Source organism: Carassius auratus, chromosome 16, assembly GCF_003368295.1.
Source record: "Carassius auratus strain Wakin chromosome 16, ASM336829v1, whole genome shotgun sequence".
In the NCBI taxonomy this organism is placed as follows: Eukaryota; Metazoa; Chordata; class Actinopteri; order Cypriniformes; family Cyprinidae; genus Carassius; species Carassius auratus.
In genome coordinates this window covers 16,681,250-16,705,448 of record NC_039258.1, presented here as the reverse complement: position 1 = coordinate 16,705,448, position 24,199 = coordinate 16,681,250, and the positions used below count along the sequence as shown (strand labels likewise).

General features: G+C 36.4%; 2 protein-coding genes across 2 annotated transcripts in view; one reads left to right on the top strand and one right to left on the bottom strand.

Moving 5' to 3' along the window:
- Positions 1–934: 934 nt before the first annotated feature.
- On the bottom strand, positions 935–6,052 carry dscc1 (DNA replication and sister chromatid cohesion 1). The gene is made up of 9 exons (XM_026284413.1): positions 5,795–6,052; positions 5,473–5,641; positions 5,242–5,376; positions 4,953–5,043; positions 4,121–4,259; positions 3,981–4,033; positions 2,060–2,217; positions 1,325–1,473; positions 935–1,185 (listed from the first exon to the last, which is right to left on the bottom strand). The coding sequence occupies exons 1-9, from the start codon at positions 5,962–5,964 to the stop codon at positions 1,074–1,076; spliced, it is 1,176 nt and encodes a 391-aa protein (XP_026140198.1). The 5' UTR covers positions 5,965–6,052; the 3' UTR covers positions 935–1,073.
- Positions 6,053–7,317: 1,265 nt separating this feature from the next.
- The window catches only part of deptor (DEP domain containing MTOR-interacting protein), a 31,804-nt gene continuing 14,922 nt past the window's right edge, over positions 7,318–24,199 (top strand). Inside the window, exons 1-5 of the mRNA XM_026284412.1 lie at positions 7,318–7,371; positions 7,707–7,806; positions 13,072–13,250; positions 13,969–14,092; positions 20,879–21,057. Coding sequence (XP_026140197.1) covers positions 7,721–7,806; positions 13,072–13,250; positions 13,969–14,092; positions 20,879–21,057 — 568 coding nt within the window. The 5' untranslated portion in view covers positions 7,318–7,371; positions 7,707–7,720. The remainder of the gene's footprint in view (positions 7,372–7,706; positions 7,807–13,071; positions 13,251–13,968; positions 14,093–20,878; positions 21,058–24,199) is intronic.

Genomic DNA, 24,199 nt, shown 5'->3' with positions numbered 1-24,199 from the left:
CGCACGGATGTGGTGGTCTTCTGCGCCACCCGGGTGGGCTTCTGTCTCGACCATTAATTACTCTCTATAGCTCCTTTTACACTGCACGTCGGACCCGCAATATTTCCGGAACATTGCCGGGTCGCCTTCTTTGTGAAAGCAACCACGTCCCGGAATTGATTACCGAATTGAACCCGGGTCGGGGACCTAGTAACATTGGGGGTTTCGACCCGGGACGAGCGCTGTGTGAACAAAAGCCAGATCTAATTCCATGTCGAAGTGATGACGCGCGTTATCGCGCAACTCTTTTACCGGCTGTTTTGAAGGAAGATCAACATTCGCGACGAAAACATATGTGCAAACTGTAATGAAGCTCAGTCACTCACTTTCCGCGTTGACGCCGAGACCGTTTCTGACCAGTCACAGCTGTTCCATCACTTGTATTGCTCTTTCATAACGGGTAACAGCATAACCAATTTCAACTCAGCTTGTTTCAGTGACAAGTGACCGTTTGATAGATCAATAAAAAAAATTCACAGAGGAATCCTATTAGAATGTTTATAGTGGTGTGGTGGAAATTCTAAAATCTAAAATTTTCTTGTTGAGAAGAGAACAGCATAACAGCAGATTATACATGCCTACAGTATATCAGAAAAATAGCATAGCTGATTGAAACCTTTTAGTTTCCTTTCAACTACAAAGTTCATCAAGTTTTATTCTCATTTTCACACTTCTTAGTTCATGTAATTTGCACTGCCCTAAAGTTCTTTTACTTCTTAACTCACTTTGTTCTGAAACATTGTTTTTCACATTTCTTCTAAATTTTCTTCCTCTGTACTTCAATTAAACCAAAACTTAAAGGGGTCATGTCGTGAGATATTTTGAAAGCGTGCAATATAATTGAAAAATGAAGTCATTTTCAATTTGCAAAAAAATACTCCCCACTTTACAGTTATACCGTAATGGAGATTTTAATAAAAATTACATTTTCCACATTAAGCAATAGTATAACAACATTTAATGTTTTTTTTATATTTCCAATCGAACAACATACAAGGCAGCAACCAATGGCTTTACAGTGATTCGTTTTAAAGTTAAGTTGCAATGGGTCTTCTTGAATTGTAGACCTTCACACCATTTTGCACAGATGAACGTGCATGTTTGGTCAGGAGAGCTCCAGTGGTCTGCTTCTCTCCACAGAGATCTCTGTTCAGGAAACAACAATCAGTTGGGGGTCATGCCTATAAATTTATTTATTTACTTTTTTCTCTCAAAACTGAATATATGGTCTATGTCAGCAAAACAAAAAAGCAGATTCAAATAGTTCCATTGTCAATATACTTACTGTATGTAGGGTTCAATGTCATCTTGTGTCCATTTTTCTCTCAGGCTGAAGAGGCTGTTGAATCGCTCCAGTGTATCCTCAGGCAGATCTTCTATCCGCAGCAGTGAGATGGTCTCTGGTTTAGAGCTTCGGTCTAACAGAGCTAAACCCTGAATATAACATGAATATAATATTGCATTCTAGGAGTGTGAAACAGTGCCAAAAATATCAATGTTTTCAAAGATTTTGTTGAATTAAATGATATTTTGCTGAGTATGTTTTTTGTGCAGGTACCATGGCTGGTTAAAGCCTGTCAGCTGATCCCTGAAGCTCTTAATATTCTATGCGGTGATTAGTTCACAGCAGTGATGGAAAGGAGCAATATTTACCAACTTAAATTTATTTCCAGGGCCATTTTGATCTATATAAGGATGGTTTTATCTATATAAGGCCAAGGTAACACAGAAGCTGCATCAGAAGTGGCATTAATACATTTACAAAGTTTTAAATATGAAATTACTTTTTTCTTTAAATACGAAACTAAAAAGTACAGTAGGTGGCGGCAAGTTACTGTCTCAATGAGTTAGTTGAGAGAGGGAGTCATTCATTCAAACAGCTCCTTCAAATGGCTGATCCATTCAGGAATGAAGCATGTGACTGTCTTTACTGAATGGGTTAATTAATTAAAAATCATTAGGGCAAAATTGCCTGTGCACATCTTGAATACGATGAACTGGGTTACTAAACTAAACTCACCCGTAGCTGATCAAGTCTAGCGCTCATTCCCTCAGGAACGCTCTGCTGCCAAACCTCCTGGAACTCTGACAGATTGAACTTTACAGCGTTTTGCAAGAGTAGCTGAGCTGTGGCTCTACATACTTTGTCCTCATCCAGTGCATACATCACCTGGTCATCTAAAAGGAATGAATACATACAAACATGTGAAAGAAAAAAAATGTCTCTATTATGTATGGTAACCCTTGTTCCGTGAAGGAGGGAACAGAGACGTCACATCAGATGACCGACGAATTGGGATCCCTTTCAGTCGGTCACTCTCAACGTCACATCGGATGATTGCATTAGGGCTGTCAAAAATTTACTTAAAAATTTTTTTTCACTAAAGAGCAGAGCCTGTGACCAGAGGCTGCTCAGAGGTGGTAGGAGCTGTGGTGATGAGACGCAGAGATGTATAGTAACGAAGTAGAACTACTTCACTACTGTACTTAAGTACTAAAAGGCGGTATCTGTACTTTACTAGAGTATTATTGTTTTCTCCTACTTCCACTTTTACTTTTTAGTACATATTATCGCTGAGTTTAATACTTTTACTCCGATATTTTTTTTTATCATTACTCGTTACAATTATAAAAATTTTACGAATCATTCCATTACAAACCCACATTACCACTGCCAGAACTTTAGATGGCAGGTTTGATGAAGCTGGCACATCATTGAGCGAATCAAGCGAGACTGCGCGTGCTGACTGAACTGCTGTGAAGAGAAAGATGAACACCGAGCCGAGCCAGATAATGACTCGTTCACGAGTCAAGAACCGGTTGCATCGGTTTTCGGATCACCAGTAGTTCTTTCTGACAGTTCGATTCAATAAACCGGTTCAAGAAAACAGTTCACCAGTTCTTTTGCGCTCGAAGTAATGGCGTCATTGGCGTTGACTGCAAGCCTTCGGTTTACTGTTGAGAGATTACTTCTGGCAGCTGATGGAGGACATGGTGCCAGCACTGGAGACTCTCAAATGTGAAAAGTTACTGTCATGTCTGCAGATACTGAAGTATCCATATCCAACACGTACCCAATCACATTCAGTCTGATCAACACGCATCTCAAGACAGCAGATGGAGACAGCAGCAGAGTGGCGGAAGTCAAATCTAAAGTGCCCACATCATTGGGTGAACAGCTGAAGGTAAGCTATGGTCATTATTTAATTAAACTCTTAATTGACATCTCATTTGAGCTATATATACAGACACAACACAAATGGCACCAATGGAACTACAAGCGTACCCGCAGTGGGGCAGCGAGGAAGAAAACAGGGACCCAGCCCAGGTGTCACATTGGCGGTCATGCCTCCATCTCCATTCCACACATGACCGTAAGGCCAGTCCGGGGAGTGACAGAAGTAGGGTGCCGCCAGAGGGAACCCTAGAGCTTTTTCGCATTTGGCTCCCAAACTCTGGAATAGCCTTCCTGATAATGTTTTGCGTTCAGAGACACTCGCTTGGTTTAAATCTAAATCAAAAAGGAAATGGAGTCTGGTTCGCAACTCTCACAATAGGAGAATGACTCGTCTATGAAAGCCACCTCAGCGTGCTTAATGCCCAGACACGAGGAAGCGATCGTGACCATCACCCCGTGCCAAATAACGACCACATCCAGAAACGCATCTTTAAAAAGACATTCCACCTGTGAATGCGGTTTTAGAAATGCTCTTTTAATGTGTTAAAGCGCACAGGGGAGACGGCTGCCCACAACACACACACGGGGTAGTGCAGCCTGCTGTGTACGACCCACTTTGGGTGAGTGACGTCAAGAGTGACCAACTGAAAGGGACCTCAATTCATCGGTCATCCAATGTGACATTGAGTGTGAATGACTGAAAGGCAACAGGGTCCATTATCAATCAAATTTATAATGCACAGTCAGTATAAAAAAACCTAACCTTCATTACTGTAGCGTCTTCCGTAACAGTTCAGACAGTGTTCTATCATGGCTCTGATTGAAGAAGTAAAATGTAGAGCGTTGATCAATGAACTGCTGTTTTTTTAATCAATAATTCTCTAATATTTCATCATAACTCACACTGGCTCAAGGGATCCTAGTTCTTCTAAACAAACACTGAGAGGAACTTTGCTGAAAGACCAAGACTCGGAGTCCACCAGCTGGGTCACGTGACCCAGGAGCTTCATCTCATAATCAAAATCCAGGATCCTCCAAAAACCTACAAACACAGGTCTGAGTTTAACAACTCACTTCACCTATAGCAAAATAAAATATCCTCATAATAGAATATTAATTAATATTAAGAATATTATGCATTTATTAATCATTTGAAATACATTAGAACATTTTGCATTAACTTGATCTTCCAATATATTCTAATGAATAAACTGAAACATTTGCTTATTTAGTTTTCATAAAAGAAAACTGAAAATTATGAAACCATTCGCTACTAATTACTCAGTAAAAATGTCTGATTTCAACAGAAGTACATCTGAAATAATTTAAGTAATATTGTATTTATTCTATTGTCAAATATTTTTTATTAATAGAAAATTGTACATCAGATTATAAAAATAATAGTAAAAATATTTATTAATAAACAGCAACATTTTTTATAATTAAATTTTAATTCTAGAAATAAAATAATTAAAAATATAAAAACTTTAAAACAATGACTAGGTTAAACAACAATAATAATATTAATAACAATAACATCCAGCAACAACAATTCTCTAGGACCCAATTCTGAAGATCAAATTTAAATTAATTTCTGAATTGACAAATTCCCCAAAAGTTTTCACATCCAATACATATTTTAAAAAATATAGAGAATAATACACTGTTTTAGGGGTCACTCTTCCAAATATTTTATTTATACGTTTAAAAAACAACAACAACAAGATAAGCTCACCGTCAATTTCACAAGCATGGACATTTTGAAGATGCGCCTCGATTTCTTCTCTGCTTGCTTGTATTCTTTCAAGAAGGTCACCCATAGTGTACTAACAAATAAAAAAAGAAAAACATTTGATGTGACTTTTGGGCAAGATGAATAAGCTCCATTACATATTTCAAAGCTTTAAAAGTACAAGCACTGTTAACATTTTGGTAAAGTAAACATACACCCAACACAACTAAATCGCACATATTTTGAGTGCAGGCTAATAACCACTAACTCTTTCTTAACAGCAGTGCTATACCTTCGGTCCTGGCGCCTCCTCCTGCATGCCCACCGCTGGACCATCATATGGATTCTCCATCAGAAGTTTCTTCAGCTTCTTTAACCTTGGCCTCTGCCTTCTCAGCTCCCAGTAACAATTTGAAAGACCCCAAATCTGGAAAATAAAAATATGATTTGACAAATGCACATAATCGGCATTAAACTATTCAGCAATACAAATCCCATCTTCAGGAATGACTTCTCCTGTGACCTGTGCGTGCATGAGTTGAGGAGACGCCGAGATGTCAGGCAGCTGATCTGGAGTTTTACATCCCGGTAAAAACAGCAGCAGATTCGACGTGTCTGCAATTTTCAAGTCGTAGGTCTTGTCTTCACTGCACAGAACTGCATGCTCGTCTTTATCACCTCTGATTATTAAACTAATGAGAAACACAGACATTACGATGAATGATTCCAAAAGACCATGCACTACAACGTTTTATTTAAAAAATAAAATGCAGTTCGTTTCGGGATAAATTAATACTGAGATGGTAAGTTGCTCTTTCAGCTTAAAATAAAGTTATAATAGCTACCTCTTGCCTGCTTCGATGTGTTTGCAAAGCGTATCATCCAGCTCCATGAGACAATAATCGCCAGACGACACATTGTCTCCGAAAGAAAGACAGTAAGTGACGGGCTGCAGGTCTTCTTCCTTTACTTTAGCGATTTGTAGTGTGGCTTGAGCCTCTTCTAATGTCCTCATGCTGTCAAAAGTAGTTTTATCCAAGTCTACTCAACATAAAGGCGTATGCTGTTGTCAGCGCTCAACTTTCCCGCGGTATTTTTGCCGGAAGATAAGGTTGATTGACAGTAGTAAGAGCCAATGAAAGTTACACTGTTATAATAGTGTGTAAACGTTACTTGTCCACTAGATGGCGCTTCATGACATGATTTCATTTACTGGCCTGTTCTTTTCTGTTATTGTATTGATGCCCACAAAAATGTGCGGTGCTCTTCACAAGTCACATGTGTCATGTCCTCAAGAGGCGTTTCTGTTTTCTTAAAACATAATGTCCCATATTTTATTTCAAGAATGTTGTCCTTGGTAAACGTACACTTACTTTAGAAAAGCTTTAATTGTGCACTTTTTTTGTTGTTGTTGTGGTGAACATGACCACAGCTGTGGACTGTTTTGTAATTTTTAGTAATAAAATAAAATAAAAAGAAAACAATTAAAGAAACAAATACGTCAGCAATTAAATAAATAAAACCACACACAAATTATCACACAATAAACACGCAGCATAATAAAATGGTTTATGCTTATCTCACTCACTTTTCATAAAAGAAATGCAACAATTTATATTCTTATCTCTGCATAAACAATTGTAGAGTTTTAGATTTCAGAATTAAAAAAAGTATACTAATACACAATTAAATATATTTTTTATTTGTTTTACATATAAAATTAAACCATTTACTGTATTTTTATTGTTAATTGTATTTCTCATGCATCTGTTATACAATGTTATACAATTATTTTAAAAGCAAAAAAATCCTTATTTTAAAATGCTAAAATATGCAAAGCACTTTGAATTACCACTGTGTATGAAATGTGCTATATAAAATGTATTTATATTTCTATTTATTAATATATGCATATGTTTTAATGTCTTTCACATAACACAACGTACAAGGTGTATAAACCCATGTTTTGAAGAAACATCAGCATATTTTGTTGCATTTTAATCTTAGATGAAAACAGGTTTGCTGGGTGTTTAAAGTGAATATTTAGGAGTACAGTCATGGGCTCCAGGCTCCGCCCCTCGTGGTGAACTCCCCCTATGAGGATGGTCAAGTTGACTCGCCCTGCAACATGGACAGTAAGTAACGTGCTTTCAGAGGAATGGTAAACAATTCACAATTGCATGAAGAAAACGAAGTCTGTCTTAACGAACAATCTGCTGTTTGAAGCTTCGGTGTGATTTATTGTAAGGCTTTGCGGTTCATGCATTTAAACACATGCCTGGATGTAGGCTACTGAGGGCACTTGATGGCACACAAAGACTCAAGTTATTTCGAGTGGTTTTGATCTGTGATCAACTAAACAGTGATGCTCTGTAAGCATCATTTCGGATCAGTCTGACGTTTCTGCATCGATACAAATAAGGTAAACAATGTTTTCTCCCTGTGTGTTTATTTCGATGTTCTTACATCATGGAGACTGATTTGAATCTTTTGAATAACATTTTGCATGTGTAACCATTTAACATGCCATTGTGTTGTTTTCACTCATTTCATTCAACTGGGCAGTTCTTCTACCTTAAGTTAAATATTAATGCTGTCATAACAGTCATCACGCCTATCCCGATCTGCGATATGAGAGGAGGGCGTGTTCAATACACCCAATACAAACTCAAGCACGCTGTGCGTGTCAGTTCATTTCACCAACAGAGCGTTTTTCTCCTCCGAGCGCTGATTTAACACATTTGTTTTTATATTTAGCTCGGCTGTCAGAGATGGACGGGATCGGGAACACCATGCAGAAGAAGGCTGCCGAGCTGGAGCGCATGGCCGAAGTCCTCGTTACAGGAGAACAGTTACGGTAGGTGTGGCTTCTTGACACCCCAATTTCACCGACGCGACTCGTCAAAACCAGAAGGCTCTTATTTAAATGAATGGAACTGCAAGCGCGTTGTCGCGTCGCCATCAAATGTGCCACTGTGGCTATTTAAACAATGAATCCAGAATAGAGTGCCATGTGTACATTTTACTTCTTTATTACACATTTGGGATTGGAATATAGGTTTAGTACTTAAAGACGGGCGTTTGGCACAGCTATTTGTGACATTGGACCACAAAACCAGTCATCAGAGTAATTTAAATAAATATATAAGCTTTTCATTGATGTATGGTTTGTTAGGATAGGACAAAATATGGCTGAGATACAATTATTTGAAAATCTGGAATTTGAGGTTGCAAAAAATAAAAATTAATAAAAATACTGAGAAAATCGCTTTTAAAATAGTCAAAATTAACCTCTTAGCAAAGCATATTACCAAGCAAAATTATGTTTTGATATATTTACGGTAGGAAATTTACAACATATTTTCATGGAACGTGATGTTTACTTTATATCCTAATGATTTTTGGCATAAAAGAAAAATCTATAACTTTGACCCATACAGTGTATTGTTGGCTATTGCTACAAAAATACCCGTACTACTTATGACTGGTTTTGTGCCCCAGGGTCACATTTATTTGTCATTGCACAATATTTCAATTTTATTATTATTATTATTTTGTATGTTTTATTTATTTTGTAAATGCGTGATACAGATTGTGAATTATTCATATATGAAAAAATTGATTAAGGATTCTGACATTCATTTTGTAAAATTCAAATGTACACGGATAAATAATTTATGACAAACACTGTACTTCTTCCCAGTGGCATGTGGTGGACTTCTTCAGTCATTTAGATGGTTTAATCAAAAAAGAAAATTTAAGAAGATATTTTGAAGAATGTTGGTAACCAAACAGTTGCTATTAGCCATTGACTTCTAGTATGGAAAAAATCTTGAAGTCAGTAGCTACCAACAACTGTCTGATTACCTGCATTCATCTTCTACTTTTTTCCTTCAAAAAAAAAAAGAAAAAAAAAGAATTGCATATATATATATATATATATATATATATATATATATATATATATATATATACACACACCACATGCATAATTATTAGACAAATTGATATTCTGATCAGATTTTTTTCCAAGCATATTTCACCAGTTTCAAACCACAATCTTAATAACTAATATTTATTCTGTATTTAATAATTTATACAGTAAGTGATATATAATTCTCCATGAAGACTGGAAGTGGAAAACTCCATATATTCAGGTGTGCAGAATTATTAGGCATATTTTCTTTTACAGTTAAAACGAGCCAAAAAAAGATACAATATTATTAAATCCCCATGAGAAATATGCAAAACTAATGAAATACAGAAATTGCAAAGTGGTGACCATTGGACAGCCAAATGCTTACTGGGTCAGCGAGATCAAAAAAACAAGTGGAGAAGAAAAGACAGGTTAACTGCAAAAATAAATTGCATTTAGGAGCTCATTTTTAGTCAATCCTGCAAAACAGATTTTTCTGGATAGGAAATGGAATGAAAATGTTCACTTAAAACTCACTGCCAGATTCTGGAAGATCAATTCTTCAAACAGTGGTACAAGAGGATGTGGTGCTGGAACTTCAAGAGTCACTTACTTAAGGCATTTTTGCAGGTAACAGGTGTCTTTTCTTCTCAACCTGTTTTTTCTGACCCCGCTGTCCCAGTGAGCATTTTGTAGTCCCAATAGTCATGTGTTGACTTTGAATATACTTTCTGTATTGCATTAGTTTAGAATATTTCTCATGGGGATTTAATAATTTTTGAAATCTCAGTCTGAGTTAAACCTTTTTTTTTGGCTCATTTTATCAGTAAAAGAAAATTATAATGTGCCTAATAATTCTGCACACCTGAATAGAAGGAGTTTCTCACTCCCAGCCTTAATGGACAATGATTAAATACCAAATCAATAGTAGTTATTAAGATCAATGTGGTTTGGAACTGGTAAAATGTGCTTGGCGCAAAAAAATTTGAATCAACGTGCTTAATAATTAAGCATGCTATGTATATTTTGTGTTCAACAGAAGAAAGAAATTCATACAGATCTGGAACTACATGAGAGTAAGTAAACGATGGCTTTGTGGGTCAACTATACCTTTAAGAAGAATACAGACCAAAAGTACTGGCCATCCAGCCTCAGGGCATTTCTGTGAAATAGGACAAACTGTTTGGAAAATATATGGATGGGGATGGATAGTGAATATGTTTTTCTTTGTTTAAGTATTGGTTGTGAGAATGAACTCTATAAATCTGCTGGGGAGAGTCATATATACCATTAAAAAAATGTATTTTTGTTTGCAGTTGATCACAATCATGGTGACTTTTTATGCATTATGTGACTGATTGGTGAAAATGCTTGTGCCTCTGTCCTTTTCCAGACAACTTCTCTGTTCGCAGTGAACTGTGACAGTGATAGTGAATGAAGCAGAAAGGTGTCATTGAAGCACAAAGTCAATACATCTGATTAATGATTTCTGTACAAGACAAGATGCAGTATTTCACAGTAACGCTTATTATTTGAGCCTTATTTATGAGGTGTTTTATTGTGTCTTGTACAGGATTTCAGCTTTAGTTTCAGGTGCGTATTATAATAATAATAATAATACCGTAATAATAATAGTAATAATAATGTTAAGGGATCTCTAACAGACCTCCTGGAGGTAAAGATTTAAAAAAGATTTTATTTCCTAGTTGTGTGGGAATATCAGTATCACAGGACTGGTTCTGTTGTCGTAAGTCACAGTGAACCAGTTTTATCTCTCGATTGCTGGTATCGCTTCCATCTTGCTATGTAAAGGTGCCTCAGGTTTGTATAATCAGTAATCAGGCAGTGACAGCAGCTGTTCCCAGCTCAGGTGTGCTGGATTCAGCCGTCAGGTTAGCTCTGCTCTGGTTTGTTGTTCGTAATCAAAACAGAACTGAGTTCAGTTTGCAAACAGGTTTAAATGAGAATACATTTAGAGGGTTTTTATCTGGAGAGGTAGTGACATAATAATCAGAAGCATTACAAAAAAAGTAATATATTGTAAATTAAGATATAATAGTGAAAAAACACTTAATGATTGTCCAACAGCATAAAAAGTTTATCACTCCCTTAGTTATTATTGTAGTTTTATATTTTTAAGGTAGTTTTATTTATTTTATTTTCAGTTTATTTTTATTTAATTTTTTAGTTTAGTTTTCATTTGTTTTCACTGTAATGCTGTTTGGTTTAGTTTAATTATGTTTTAGTATTTAAGGGTACCAAGATACTAATTTAAAATGGCAAATTACACATTTATTCTTAATTAATTAAAAAAAAGGTGTAATGGTATAATTAAAAAAAAACATTTTTTTATGGCATTTTCATTATTAATGCAGGTGAGGTGTAAAGGCAGCTTCGCATTAAGATCGATAAATATGAAGATAGCATCTATATCAGTATCTATGCCAACACACAATATTTTTCGGTTTACTATGAGCGCACGCTGCAGTTTTGTCGCCTGTCACTTTAAATACACAAGCTCTTTAAAACATGATAGATTCTGACTGGCTGTTGAATATTTTTATAACCATATTGTTCCTTTGAGTCATCATGGTTAGTCATAGTGTGGACCAATGCTATTCTTTTTCATTTAGAACAATTCTGAAAACTATATATTTATTCTTATAGTTATCGGCCTTGGTGTGAACTAGCCTTAAATTGATACATTTTTATAGTATATCATGTGTCAAAAATTTTATTTGGGACTGTTTTTGTTTTATTTTATCATGTAAATCTATAAGTTATGTTAGTCTTTATTTTTATTACTATGTTTTATTTTCATTCATGATAATAACGCTGTATCCCAATCAAATTACATGGATATGACTTCATATAAAACATGAAAGGATAATTAATTTGAACCAGTTAGTCCATTAGTTCCACATGACTGCAAACCACATAAACATTAATTTGCTTCCTCATTTTAGTCGTCCCCCACATGCCACTGGAATACACCAGGCGTAGCTGACATTTCGCTCAGGCAATTATATGGTAATGTTGTACCACATGTCTCCCATTGCTCTATTGTTTGGTGTCAAAAAGTGCCAAAGTGCACTTTAATGGTATGAACTAGTGGCTGCACACTGCTACAGTCATGTGAGTCTTCAGTCGCTCGTCAGCCCCGTGCTGTTGTGTCAACTGCTGCATGACTGCTTGCAACTGATACTATAATCCAGAATATGTAGCTATCAGTGTTAGGACAAGATATGATGGACACAGTTATGGGGTGCATAAGCTTTGCCTGCACACTCTGAGCACTTTTTATGGTTTACTGTAGTTTCTGTTCTTGTGGTTTCGAACTAATTGTTTCTACAACTCTTAAAGAGACAGTTCACCACAAATGAACGATCTCTCATTGTCTGCTTATCCTCATGTTGTTCCAAAGCTGTATGACAAAAAAAAAAAAAGAAGATATTTGAACTTTTTTTTATCTGTGTAATGAAAAGCCAGCACGTCTGAATACATTTCAAAGCCCTTTGACATTCATTGTATGGACAAAAACTGTTCTTCTGTATGTGATTCACAGAAGAAAGTAAGTCTTGAGGTTGTAAAAAATACATATCTTTTTTTGATTGAAATGAACAAATAAAACTCTTGCAGGTTTTAAGTGGAGGTGTGCTGTTCTATGAAGAGAAGAAATGAAAGTGGCCAAGGTTTGGCCGGGTTGTCATAAATTCCTTAATCTAAGTCAGAGGATTAAGTGAAAGGTGCAGTAAAACTATTGCATAAGTTTAGATGACATAATAAAGATAAATACAATTAGGCAAATCCAATCCAGTTATGATAATAACCAATAATAAAGCCGCATGTTGGATCTTGAATTTGGACAAACTCAAGGTTAGTCTAAACACATTACACATTTGAGGTGAGGTGAACTGAAATATGAATATCCATTTTATATTTGGCTCATTCTATATCAGTTGTAGGTTTTCCTATCCTGAACTTTTCTACTTTTTAAGACGAATCATAAAGTTATTTTAGGCTAGATGGATTGACCCAGGAAAGATAAAGCTCTGTAAATGTAGGTATGGAGGTCAGCTTTAAAAACGGTGTCAGGAAGTTTCAGGTTTATCTGTTGCTGGTTATTTAATGCTGGTTGCTAAATGGAGATTTCACACCAAAATGTGGGAAGACGGTGGTTGATCTGATTTATTTCCTGTTTTCCAGGCTACGGCTCCATGAGGCTAAGGTGATTAAAGACAGGAGGCATCATCTCCGCACCTATCCAAATTGCTTTGTGGCCAAGGAGATCGTTGATTGGCTAATTGAGCACAAAGAAGCGTCTGACAGAGATACGTCCATCAAGATCATGCAGAAACTTCTTGACCAGAGCATCATTCATCATGGTGGGTTTGTCCACCACATACTGTATTTATTCCACTATATTAAAGGGAATGTTCACCGGAAAAGGAACATTATATCATTATTTACTCGTGTTATTACATACCTGTATAAAGATTATCCTGGCTGCTGTTTTCGATGCAATCAAAGTGAATGAGGACTGAGGCTATTAAGCTCCAAAAAATGAAAAATAAAGTCTGTAGAAGTATCATAAAAGTGCTCCATTAGAATTGTGCACTGCATTATAAGTGTTCTGAAGCTGTTCAATAGCTAAGTTGATGAACAGACTGAAATTTAAGTCATTCTTCACATCATTTGGCGACAATGTACCAGTTTCGTCCATTTTTGATCTTTGGCAAAGGGGGAATGTCAATGAATAACTGCTTAAATTTCCATCGGTATTAGAGTTTCAAAGTAATATTGACTGCTTTTAGGATATTTTTAGGGTATTTGTTGTTCTCATTTCTGAGCCTATACAGGCCAGGTCCCCATTCACTTATATGGAAAATATAACATTATATGGAAAAGAGCAGCAAGGATAAATGACACAAACGGAATTTTCATTTTTGAGTTCATTTTATGTGCAAAAGTATGACATCGCTGTTACAGTGTCGATGAAGCCAGTTTGATCTTTCAATCATTGCTTGTAGCAGTGTGTATTGTTAACTTTTCAGCTGCACTGAACTTACACCAAACCTGTTTTGAATCTGTTTGTCCTCACAGTTTGTGATGAGCACAAGGAGTTCAAAGATATGAAGCTGTTCTACCGTTTCAGGAAGGACGACGGAACCTTTCCACTGGACAGCGAAGCCAAAGTCTTTATGAGAGGCCAGCGGATATATGAGAAGTAAGCGCTTTAATGCGTGATTGCCATTCTGAGAGGTTATTGAATTATTAATAGTTTACTATTTGTTCTGATGTCCATTTGTTAAACGTTAACATTATCATGTTTTACCTCTGATTCTTATTCATTATTGAGGTAGAGGTTGTTAAAAACCAGGCAAGGTAGTTGCATTTCTACTCTTCCTCTCTAGGATGTGACTGGTGTTGTTGTTCATGTGTGACACAAGTCTGTACAGATTGATTTTGAGCATTTGGAGTCTGTCCGGTAAATGAACAGTGTCCATAGAAACACAGGTTTCAAGCAGATCGAGCATGCTGTGTTCCAGCTGGTCACATTAAGAAGTAGCTGCTTAACCTGCAAGTTGTTGCTTTTGCTGATGTAGCTCAGCACAAAACCACACTCTCTATGTTTACTGTAAAGAGAGAAAATACTTCCTTTTGGTTTATTGTTTACTGAACTTTTTTTTTTTTAGTTGATTTAATATTCATTTTATTTGATTAGTTTTCCAGTCTTGTTTTTGTCTTGAACTAGTCTTGTCTTGAGCTAAGTATTATTATTATTTTTTTATATATTGTAAAAAGAATTTGCATGTTATGTACACTCAAAATAATTGACAGTAAAACAGTTTTCATTCAAAAATTTTATAAATAGTAAAAAAAGGCAAATAACACATTGGATTAAACATGACATTTTAAGGTGAAACAAATTAAATAGTATTTAATTGCAACACATACTTCAATAATCTTTGTTATATTTACAGCATCATTTTTTTTTTACAATGTACTGTTATCCACTGTACATGACTCAACAGTTAGACAGTTATTTGTTTAACTGTTTATTAAATTAAATTAATTTCTAGTAATTTAGTCATTAATAACATATGTAAGTAATAAGTAATTCCTCAAAGATAAGGAGGAACTTCATAACATTTATTTTGTAAATATAGAAGCTGCATTTCATAGTTTTTTTTGGGTCGGATCTTAAAAAAACTGATTGAGGGTCTCAGCCCTGTAGAACATTATTTTGTTTCTGCATTGTCATGATTGGATTTTGAAATGTTACTTAGATTTTATTAAAACTGATCATGGGAGTCCTGACGTTTAAAAAAAGTCATTATGTTTTAAAATGAATTTTTTTTAGGCATGTAAAATAACGTCTGTTTAACCACTATTGAAGGTTTCTTTGAAAGATGATTATAATATCATTTCATTTCAGGTCTTAATTTCACTTTACAATGGATCAAACAAAAGGCAAGTGTTTTTTTGGGTTGCATCATGTAGTGAAATATTAAAGTAGTGAACTGTTGAAGCAAGGTTAATCTGAGCAATGAATGGTTTAACCATCTTGCAACAGCAGCTTGTGTTTGCTCTGCGATTATGACCAGGACGAGGTCGAGTTAGCAGCATGTGGTCTCTCTGTCCTGCTGCACTGTAGACGTTCCTCTGCAGGCCGTCCTGCTCTTGCATAACAGGAAGATGAAGTCCAGCGGGAGACATCTGCCACACAAACCACCAGTGTGCTTTTATATAATCACCATAGACACATTTGTGCTTGCGGTCAGTATTTGCAGACTTTGCTCTTAGGGAAGCTTGTTTGGTTCGCTTCTCATTATTGCTGAAGAGCTTAGTCTGTTGATGGAGCATAAATATAAAATGTTTTTCAGAGTATATGGAGTACTCTGACTAATTACGGGTCAGGAAACACATAGGAAAATGGCCAGGAATGTTTTGCGATCTGTTTCTAAGCAACCGTGATTGGCCTTTGTCAACTACCTTAGTATTTTTTATGCCTTCCTGGTGTTTTAAAAGGATTGTTTGCCAGTGTTCTTAGTATATCTATTCTGTTGGCTTGGGTTACTAAAGCCAAATGTAAAAAGAGGCATATGGTCCTTTAAATAGCTTCAAGAACTTCCTGATTCGATGTTTATTCAGATTGTTCCCTTTTGTCCTAATGGAGGTCTTATCTTATTATAGATGTTGAAAATATCTATAAGCATCTGGATCCCTTTACTCCTAGATGTCCACCTAGAATTCCACTACTATAGAAATGCATGCTGGAAGAATAAAAAACAAAGATTGTCTGTATTTACTCTTTTTATAGGGTTAATAGTGCTAGAGGGAACTCCTGTATAGCACATCCACTGATAGACTATAAGGATTTTTTTTCACTTCCACTTCCACTTTAACCAGCAGTTCAGATTTTAACTTGCTGTGTCAATCTTTTACCTGACTCTAACCTTCAAAATTATACATTTACATATCTTTCAACAACTTAGTATCATGAAAAAAATGCATATTATTTATTTTAATTTTTATTATATATTATAAAATAATTTATTATATTATTTTTATATATTTTATAAAACATTTTCAGGTAAATGTAATATATGATAAATGTAATAATATGATTATTCAGTGTGTTATGAAATTTTTCAATATTTTACAGTTATAAAAATCTCAGCAACATCTGGATAAATATTTTTCCCTATTAGTCGATCACTCCTGAGTCATATCGTTGACTGACGAATTGGGAACTTGCTTAGAGACCAATCTACTTAGAGTGTAAACTAAATGAGCCAATGCACTTTGGCATGCGATGATTGCATCCAGTTGCCGCCGATGACAGCGTGAGCATAAATAGGCAGCAGGTGCAATGCATACCAGCTTTTCACTTCAGAGCCGATAAACAACATTGTTCTGCTTGGGCAAAATCAATGGTCGTTCCAGTGTCGAGTGGGTTGTGCACTTCAGGCTGCACTACCGCCTGTTGTGCTGCAAGCGGCTATCTCCCCTGTGTGTCTCAGCACCTCAAAGAGCATTTTACTGAAAGAGCGTATTTTCCTTAAAGGTGACATATCATGAAAATCTGACTTTTCCAGGTTCTAAGTGCTATAATCAGGTCCACTGTGCATCTACCAACCAAGGAAACATGAAAATTATTAACCCAGTCACTTTGCTTTGGTAAGCCTTTTTCAGCAAGTGCACGTCTGATTTCACTCCTCTAGTGACATTGCAAAGGTATCTCATTATAATATTACCACCCCTTAATCTGTATGTTTCCACCCAAGACACAAGCGACAATGGTGTACCAGTTCTAATGCCACGGCGAAAGTTTGAGCTCAACATGCTAACTGTTCTGCCTTTGGCTGCACTGACATGCACAGAACACCATTTAGAGTCCCAGCCTCAGAGGAGACAAGAGAGCAGTGGATTTATTAATTTACTGTATATTGCTGCTGCCACACATATCTAAAATATACATGCAATTTATTTCCCAGTTGTTTGTCTTAACAGACATAACTAACTGTTCTTGGAATTTTTTTTTTTTTTTTACATAAACTTGTGTGTGAGTGAGAACTTAGTTTAGTACCCACATGCTGTGCCAGCCGTGGATGTGTGCACTCAGAAAAATGTAGGGAGTGCTTCTAAAAGCTCCTTCGTGAAGGATGGGGCTTCCATAACATTCTTCTTCCAGGTGGAACGGGTACATTTTCCCAGTGTTATCGAATTTCACTGATTGGCTAGTGCTACGATAACATTGGCTGGCCTCCTTGTTGTGAGCCCCTTCCGCACTGGATACCTGTTAGGGGCAGCACCTATGGCACTTTGGTAGGGATTCCAATTTGTCGGTCACCGTCATGGATTGGAGTGACTGACTGAAAGAGAACGTCTCGATTACGTATGTTACCCTTGTTCCCGGAAGGAGGGAAAGGAGACATCACATTCCCTCGCCATGGCTGCTGTGCCACCCCTGGGTGACCGGATAACCAGCTCGGCTCCTCAGCAAAAACATGGTATTCTTTGCACCTACTGCCTATTTATGGTCGCACTGTCATCAGTGGCAGCTGGATGCAATCATCGCATGCCAATGTGCATTGGCTCGATTCGTTTACACTCAAAGTAGATTGGTCTCTGGAAGTGAGATCCCAATCTGTTGGTAACCAAAGTGACAACTCCATTCCCTGCTGCAGGGGACACGGGTTACATACGTTACCAAGAAGTTGCTTATTTACAGTAGTATTCTATTCAAACGTTTGGGCTCAACAAGACATTGTTTTAAAAACGGTAAAGTATTAGTGTTTTAAAATTATTAACGAATTTGGTCCCAATTCCAAACCCATTTTGGCCTTCAGCGCTTACCAGTGGTTTCACCTATAAATATTTACCCTTTATTCTCCCCTTCACTTAATGACAAGGCATTTAATATTTGGCAGAGAGCAGGGATTTCAGTTGTGAATGATATTTACATTGATAATGTTTTTCCCCATGCTTTTCTCAATTGAAACCCAAATTTGTGATCAATTATATTTGCAGCTCCAAATTTGTGTTAACTCATTTGTTAACTCATTCCCTGATTTACCGAATCTTCTGCCAAAATCTATGCTTGATCAGATTATTAAAGTATAAAAGGATAAAATGGGTGTGTTGTCAACACTATACAGGCTGATTTCCTCCATTTCAACTTCATCTCTCTCTTTTATTAAACAATGATGGGAGTCGGATCTCTGCCTCACATTTGATGACAAGACTTGGAACCAGATCCTGTCCCATGTTCATACCTGCTCTATTTGTGCACGTCATAGTCTTATCCAATTAAAAGGTATTCATCGAATTTACTGGAAAAAATTGTGGTTGGCAAAAATCAAGCCTGGTATTGATCCTCTCTGTGATCGTTGCCATCAATCCCCTGCGGATTAAATACATATGTTTTGGTTATGTCCATCCATAACTTATTTTTTGCTATCAATCTTTAATTGTTTTTCTTTAGTGACAAAGAAACAGACCGAGCCTTGCCCTTTGATTGCACTTTTTGGACTTCCTTCAAATGCCATTGGCTTCCTGGAAATACTGCACAGACTTTTGGCTTCTTAACATTATTAGCTAGACGGTGCATTCTCCTTCTTTCGATGACCGGATGAGAGATGTCATGAGCTTCATTCATTTGGAATTAATTAGGATTACGTTAAAAGGGCAACACTGGTATATTTTCTGAGATCTGGGATCCCTTCGTTATTTTTCTTTCTGAATATGTCCGTACTTCTTCTTAGAGTGTGTCAACCTAAGCATTAAGATGTTTATGTTTTGACAATATTTTGTCATGATTCTCCTGTATCTGTATCCGGTTATTATTGTAAAAGTTAAAAAAAAAGTTTTAAAAAAAAGTTCAAAAAAAAAGTTCAAAAAAAAAGTTCAAAACAAATAAAATAATAATATATATATAAAAAATGTATTCATGTGATGGAAAAATTTCTATTATCACTGCTGAAAACAGTTGGGAGTGGATTTTTATGAATAGTTTTATGAAATGGAACTTCTTTCAATTTGTATCAATTTAAGGCATTCTTGCTGAATAAAAGCATTAATTTCTTAAAAAAAAAAACTCTGATCCCACTTTTTATTAAGTGTGAAGGTACAATGCACTTACTGTGTACATGTTTTTTACATTGTACTTAAATAAAAAAAATACCTGCATGTAATTACATCTGTGATTAATTTCTGTAATTACATTTATAATTATACTGTTAATCCATCACTTACTCCTTAACCCACCCTTAAACCTACCCATACCACCTAACATGTTCCTAACCTTACCTGTATCCTACCTCAATAGCAGCAAAAGTGTTTTGCAATACAATATGAACACAATAAATACAATGTATTTATTTTGTACTACAAGTACTTAGTAGTTAAGGCCACTTAATATAAAGTGTGACCAAATATCTTACAGAGCCCAAACTTTTAAATGATAGTGTTGTAGTATTGTACTATTTACTATTGTATTCAACAGAATTTGCAAAAGAAACAGTTCATAACCTTATATTGCCTAATGAGGCAAATGAGAGTTTCAACAGCTGGCCAAAAACTCTCTTACCCTGGGACTGGGCCATCAGGCCACCCTTATTTTTGAGCTCTGACATTGTTTCTCAAGACTGCGGCACTAAGCAATATTTAGAGAGAGCAGCGTTGCATACTAAGTGTACTATGCAACCAGATCTGTGGGTTTCAGTGTTAGTTGAGCATTCAGGATATGGTTAAAATGATGAACTGCTAACAGAATAGCTAGATATAAAAGAATGATGACAAAAAACGACAAGGGGCTTGAAACTAGGTCATTGTCACATTTCTTTTCTCGCAAAAGTCAGTCATTAATATATGGTTGCTCAACTGCAAGTAGTTTGAAATCGCAGTTTACCTTGAAAGGCACAAGAATAGACTCTATGTACATAGCAAACATTTAATACGAAGGCTCATATTGCTGTCACAGCATGTTGACCGACAGGGAGTCATTTGTGCCCTTGTTTGGCCCATTGGGATGTTTGCTCAAGCTGTTTCAGCTGCATCACACTCTCTTTCTTGAAGATATTGACCCACGGCCTGCAAGTCTAATATCTACTATGCAAATGCTTCTATTATAAATGATCAGTTGTTAAATGGTGGAAGAGCCAGCGAAAGTTTTATTTTCCTCAGTTTTCTCTAAAGACTTGTATCTCTCAAGGCAATCTTTATTTAGCTATGGTCGTGTGCTGACAGCTAAACAGCATGCCTTTGTGAAAGCGTTTGGTTTTGACCCGTCAGCACCTGCCTTTGAATGGCGGAGAATGTTGCATTTCTTGAAAGTTCTGTTGCTCTTCTTTTGTTGTTGAAATTCAGCAGCATTAAAAACTTTGACCTTGTTTTGATGAAATGTGAAAACCAGTTCAGGAATCATGCTGTTGTGGTGAATGATCTCTTAATGCTATACGCAGTGAGTTTGACATGTTAATAAGGACGCTGTCTCTCTCTCTCGCAGGTTGATGAACACTGAAAACCCCCTGCTGCAGACCCGTGAAGAGGAGGGAGTGACTTATGAGCGGACTCTGGTGGCCTCAGAGTTTATAGACTGGCTCCTGCAGGAGGGTGAAATGCCCACCAGAGAGGAGACGGAGCAGTTGGGACGCAGACTGCTGGAGCATGGCATCATTCAGCATGGTGAGCAAAGCAGATCCATAAAACTGATTCCAGCAGGATACACCTTGTTCTTTGAAAAAGGCACCCCCCCCCCCCCCACATACACAAAATTTTAGTCATTTGGTCTGAATCCCTGCAGACCCTCATGATTGTGTTTCAAGTTCAGTGTTTGGAATAACGTCATTTAAAAGAACGGCGTTAGGTAATGATGTTATTTTTTCAGTAACGGGGTAATCTAACTAATTACTTTTCCCGTTGTTAGAAAGCCATTAACATTACTGAACGTTAAATGCGGTTCATTACTATGCATTGATTTAATAAACTATGTAATCCGAACGCACCCGTGTCTCACACAGCGAGTGAGGAGGTGGGTTAAAAACGAGATAAGCGATTATGATTGGCTAGGGCAGAGTACTGTGTTTCATGGTAGCCAATCAGAGCCAGTGTTTTTACACACATGCCGGCACACACACACGCAACAGCTAAACAGAGATTCACAGCAGCAGCAGAAATGGCGAGTCAGGAGCAATCTGATAAAAAATTGGCATTTTCAAGGAGGAGATATAAGCACTACTTCAAATTCATTGTGGTCAAAGGCAAGAACGTACATGTAATGTGTGACACACGCATCCAAAGCTAGTGACCAAAAACACTTTTCTTACAAAAATAATAACTTACTTGAAGTGCAGGATAAAACTCTTGCTGTCTGTTGACGTGCAATAAATATCAAAAGTTATGTACGAACACCTGTCTGTTCTACTCATTTCAACTGACTTGTGAAAACTGCTAAAAAAAATAAAATAATTATTTGACATATAGCAACTTTTTTTTTTACAGTAACGCAAATAGTTACTTTCCCTGGTAACGAGTTACTTTTATTATAGAGTAATTCAGTTGCTAACTCAGTTACTTTTTGGAATAAGTAGTGAGTAACTATAACTAATTACTTTTTTAAAGTAACGTTCCCAACATGTATGTATGTATGTAAGTATCTGTGTGTGTGTGTATATATATGCATGGAGTCATGATTCAACAAGAGGAAAGACTCTTTGATGGTCAGCAACAGATGGACATACCTCTGACCAGGCAACAGTTAAACACAGTGTGACACACTAGAACACATCTACACAAAAGGATTTACATGCATAATACACAGCTGTATACACACACCCAATACAAACCTGCGCACTCACACACACACACACAAATAGTGGCTACAACACAACAGAGCTATACCCTTCAGTTTAGTCAGACACAATCAAGAGTCACAAGCACAGCAGCACAATCAGAGGCCTGTTGAGTCTGATACAATGACTTTATTTGACAGCACCTTTTCCTGTCTGATTTCTGCTGACTTTCAGAAATCTGCCAAAGGCATCACAGGCCACCTCCTCTGACCTCTCTCATAGCACATCATTTTTTTGGTTTTACATTAAATTAAATTGAGACAAATTTTCAACACAATGAAGTCAAGCCTTAAACAACAACAACAACAAAAAACATTTAACATACTATACCTTAAATCTAAATAGTTAGGCATACTAGATGTTCTTTTCCCCAACCAATTAAATGCTTTTAATTTTATACATAATGCATATAATGTATAATATAACCCCATCCCTTTATTTATTTATTTATGATTTTTTTGCCAGCTGATACATATTTTTAGATGTGCAACAAGAAATAAATGCACTCTTTTTAATTGTATTTATTTAATACATAACATCAATTATTATTTAAATTTTTATTTATTTATTAAATATTCATATTTTTTAAATAAGTCACTGTTTACTCATTTATATAATTAGTTTAAGCGAGAAAAGCACAGACAAAAACCTGCCAAATAAGTTATCAGTCCTTATTCCTAAGCTCCTCAACAACATGCTTATTTCTCAGCTTAAATAAACTCACACTTGCCTAGATTCAGCAGTTGTGTTTTCTTGTTTCATTACTACCTCATAACTGAATCAGTGTCTCTCTCTATATTATATTCCTAGACGTGCAGATATTACCAAAACCACACCATTACTGAACAAATATTTGTGCCCTGACTTGAATTTAGCTGACACACATTTTAAACCAACAAATCAGTAAAAAAAACTTGGAGATGAACACTTTTTTTTTTTTTTTGCCCAGGGGGGTAGGGCAAAGGATACGGTTAGAGATGAAAGGAGGAAAGAAAAGTAGACTTGTAGCCTTTTGCTATTTTGTGACTTCTGGCCCCTCTCAGGCTCTTGCTGTCGGCAGAGAGAGGCCCCCTGACATGAAGTTGCGTAACTGTAAGTGTTGAGCTTGATTGTGAGTCACATTGGACTGTCGAGAAGCATGTGTAAATCTTTTTTTATCAGTGTTTCACAGCCAGTGAAAGTTGCACTGCACAGCTGTACGATGAATAAACATGAAAAATTACACAAATTAACTCATTCCCCCTCTGTTAGTTTGGAGACGACAACCAGAAATCATGTTCTCTGCTTTTTTCTGGTTTTGCTTGTGGGTTGAATTCGGATGTACAGTATGTGCTCAGCTGTATGTGTGGGAGTTTTGTTCAAGAGGACACAGTGAGTGGAGAGTTTAGTTTAGTGAAAATACCATTAATGCTAACGTTTCTAATGTTAATTTAATTTTACAACAGTGCTTGTTCTGCTTCAGATTAACCCAATGTTGAAAGTTTTATCATTTTCTCATCCATATGTCATAAGTATCAAAGGTATATTTGTGGCAATAGCCAGCAATACATTGTATGGGTCAAAATTATAGATTTTTCTTTTATGCCAAAAATCATTAGGATATTAAGTAAAGATCATGTTGCATGAAGAGATTTTGTAAATTTCCTGCCTTAAATATATCAGAGCTTAATTTTTGATTAGTAATGTGCATTACTAAAGGCTGGTTTATACTTCTGCGTCTGACATACGACATAGCCTCTATGCCATAGGATGTGCAGCTTGTCGGAGAAGCATCAGCCATGACGGAAGCAAATAAATATCAAAGAACAGATCATTTCTTTAAAACTACAAAAAAGAGACGACAACAGAACACCCATAGATGGCATTCTTTCAGTCTCCACAAGGACTTGTACCATGGCAGAACAACTGTTATTTGTGGACAACAAAGTGATATAATGCTACATTTTATAATAAATGATAAGGCACTTGTTCTTTGC

Coding starts and splice junctions, on each gene's coding strand:
- dscc1 (XM_026284413.1), bottom strand. CDS start 5,964: ATGAGGACATTAGAAGAGGCTCAAGCCACACTACAAATCGCTAAAGTA. Junction 2,218..3,980: donor AAGACGCTACAGTAATGAAG/GTTAGGTTTTTT, acceptor CATTCCTTTTAG/ATGACCAGGTGATGTATGCA. Junction 1,474..2,059: donor CTAGACTTGATCAGCTACGG/GTGAGTTTAGTT, acceptor TGTTATATTCAG/GGTTTAGCTCTGTTAGACCG.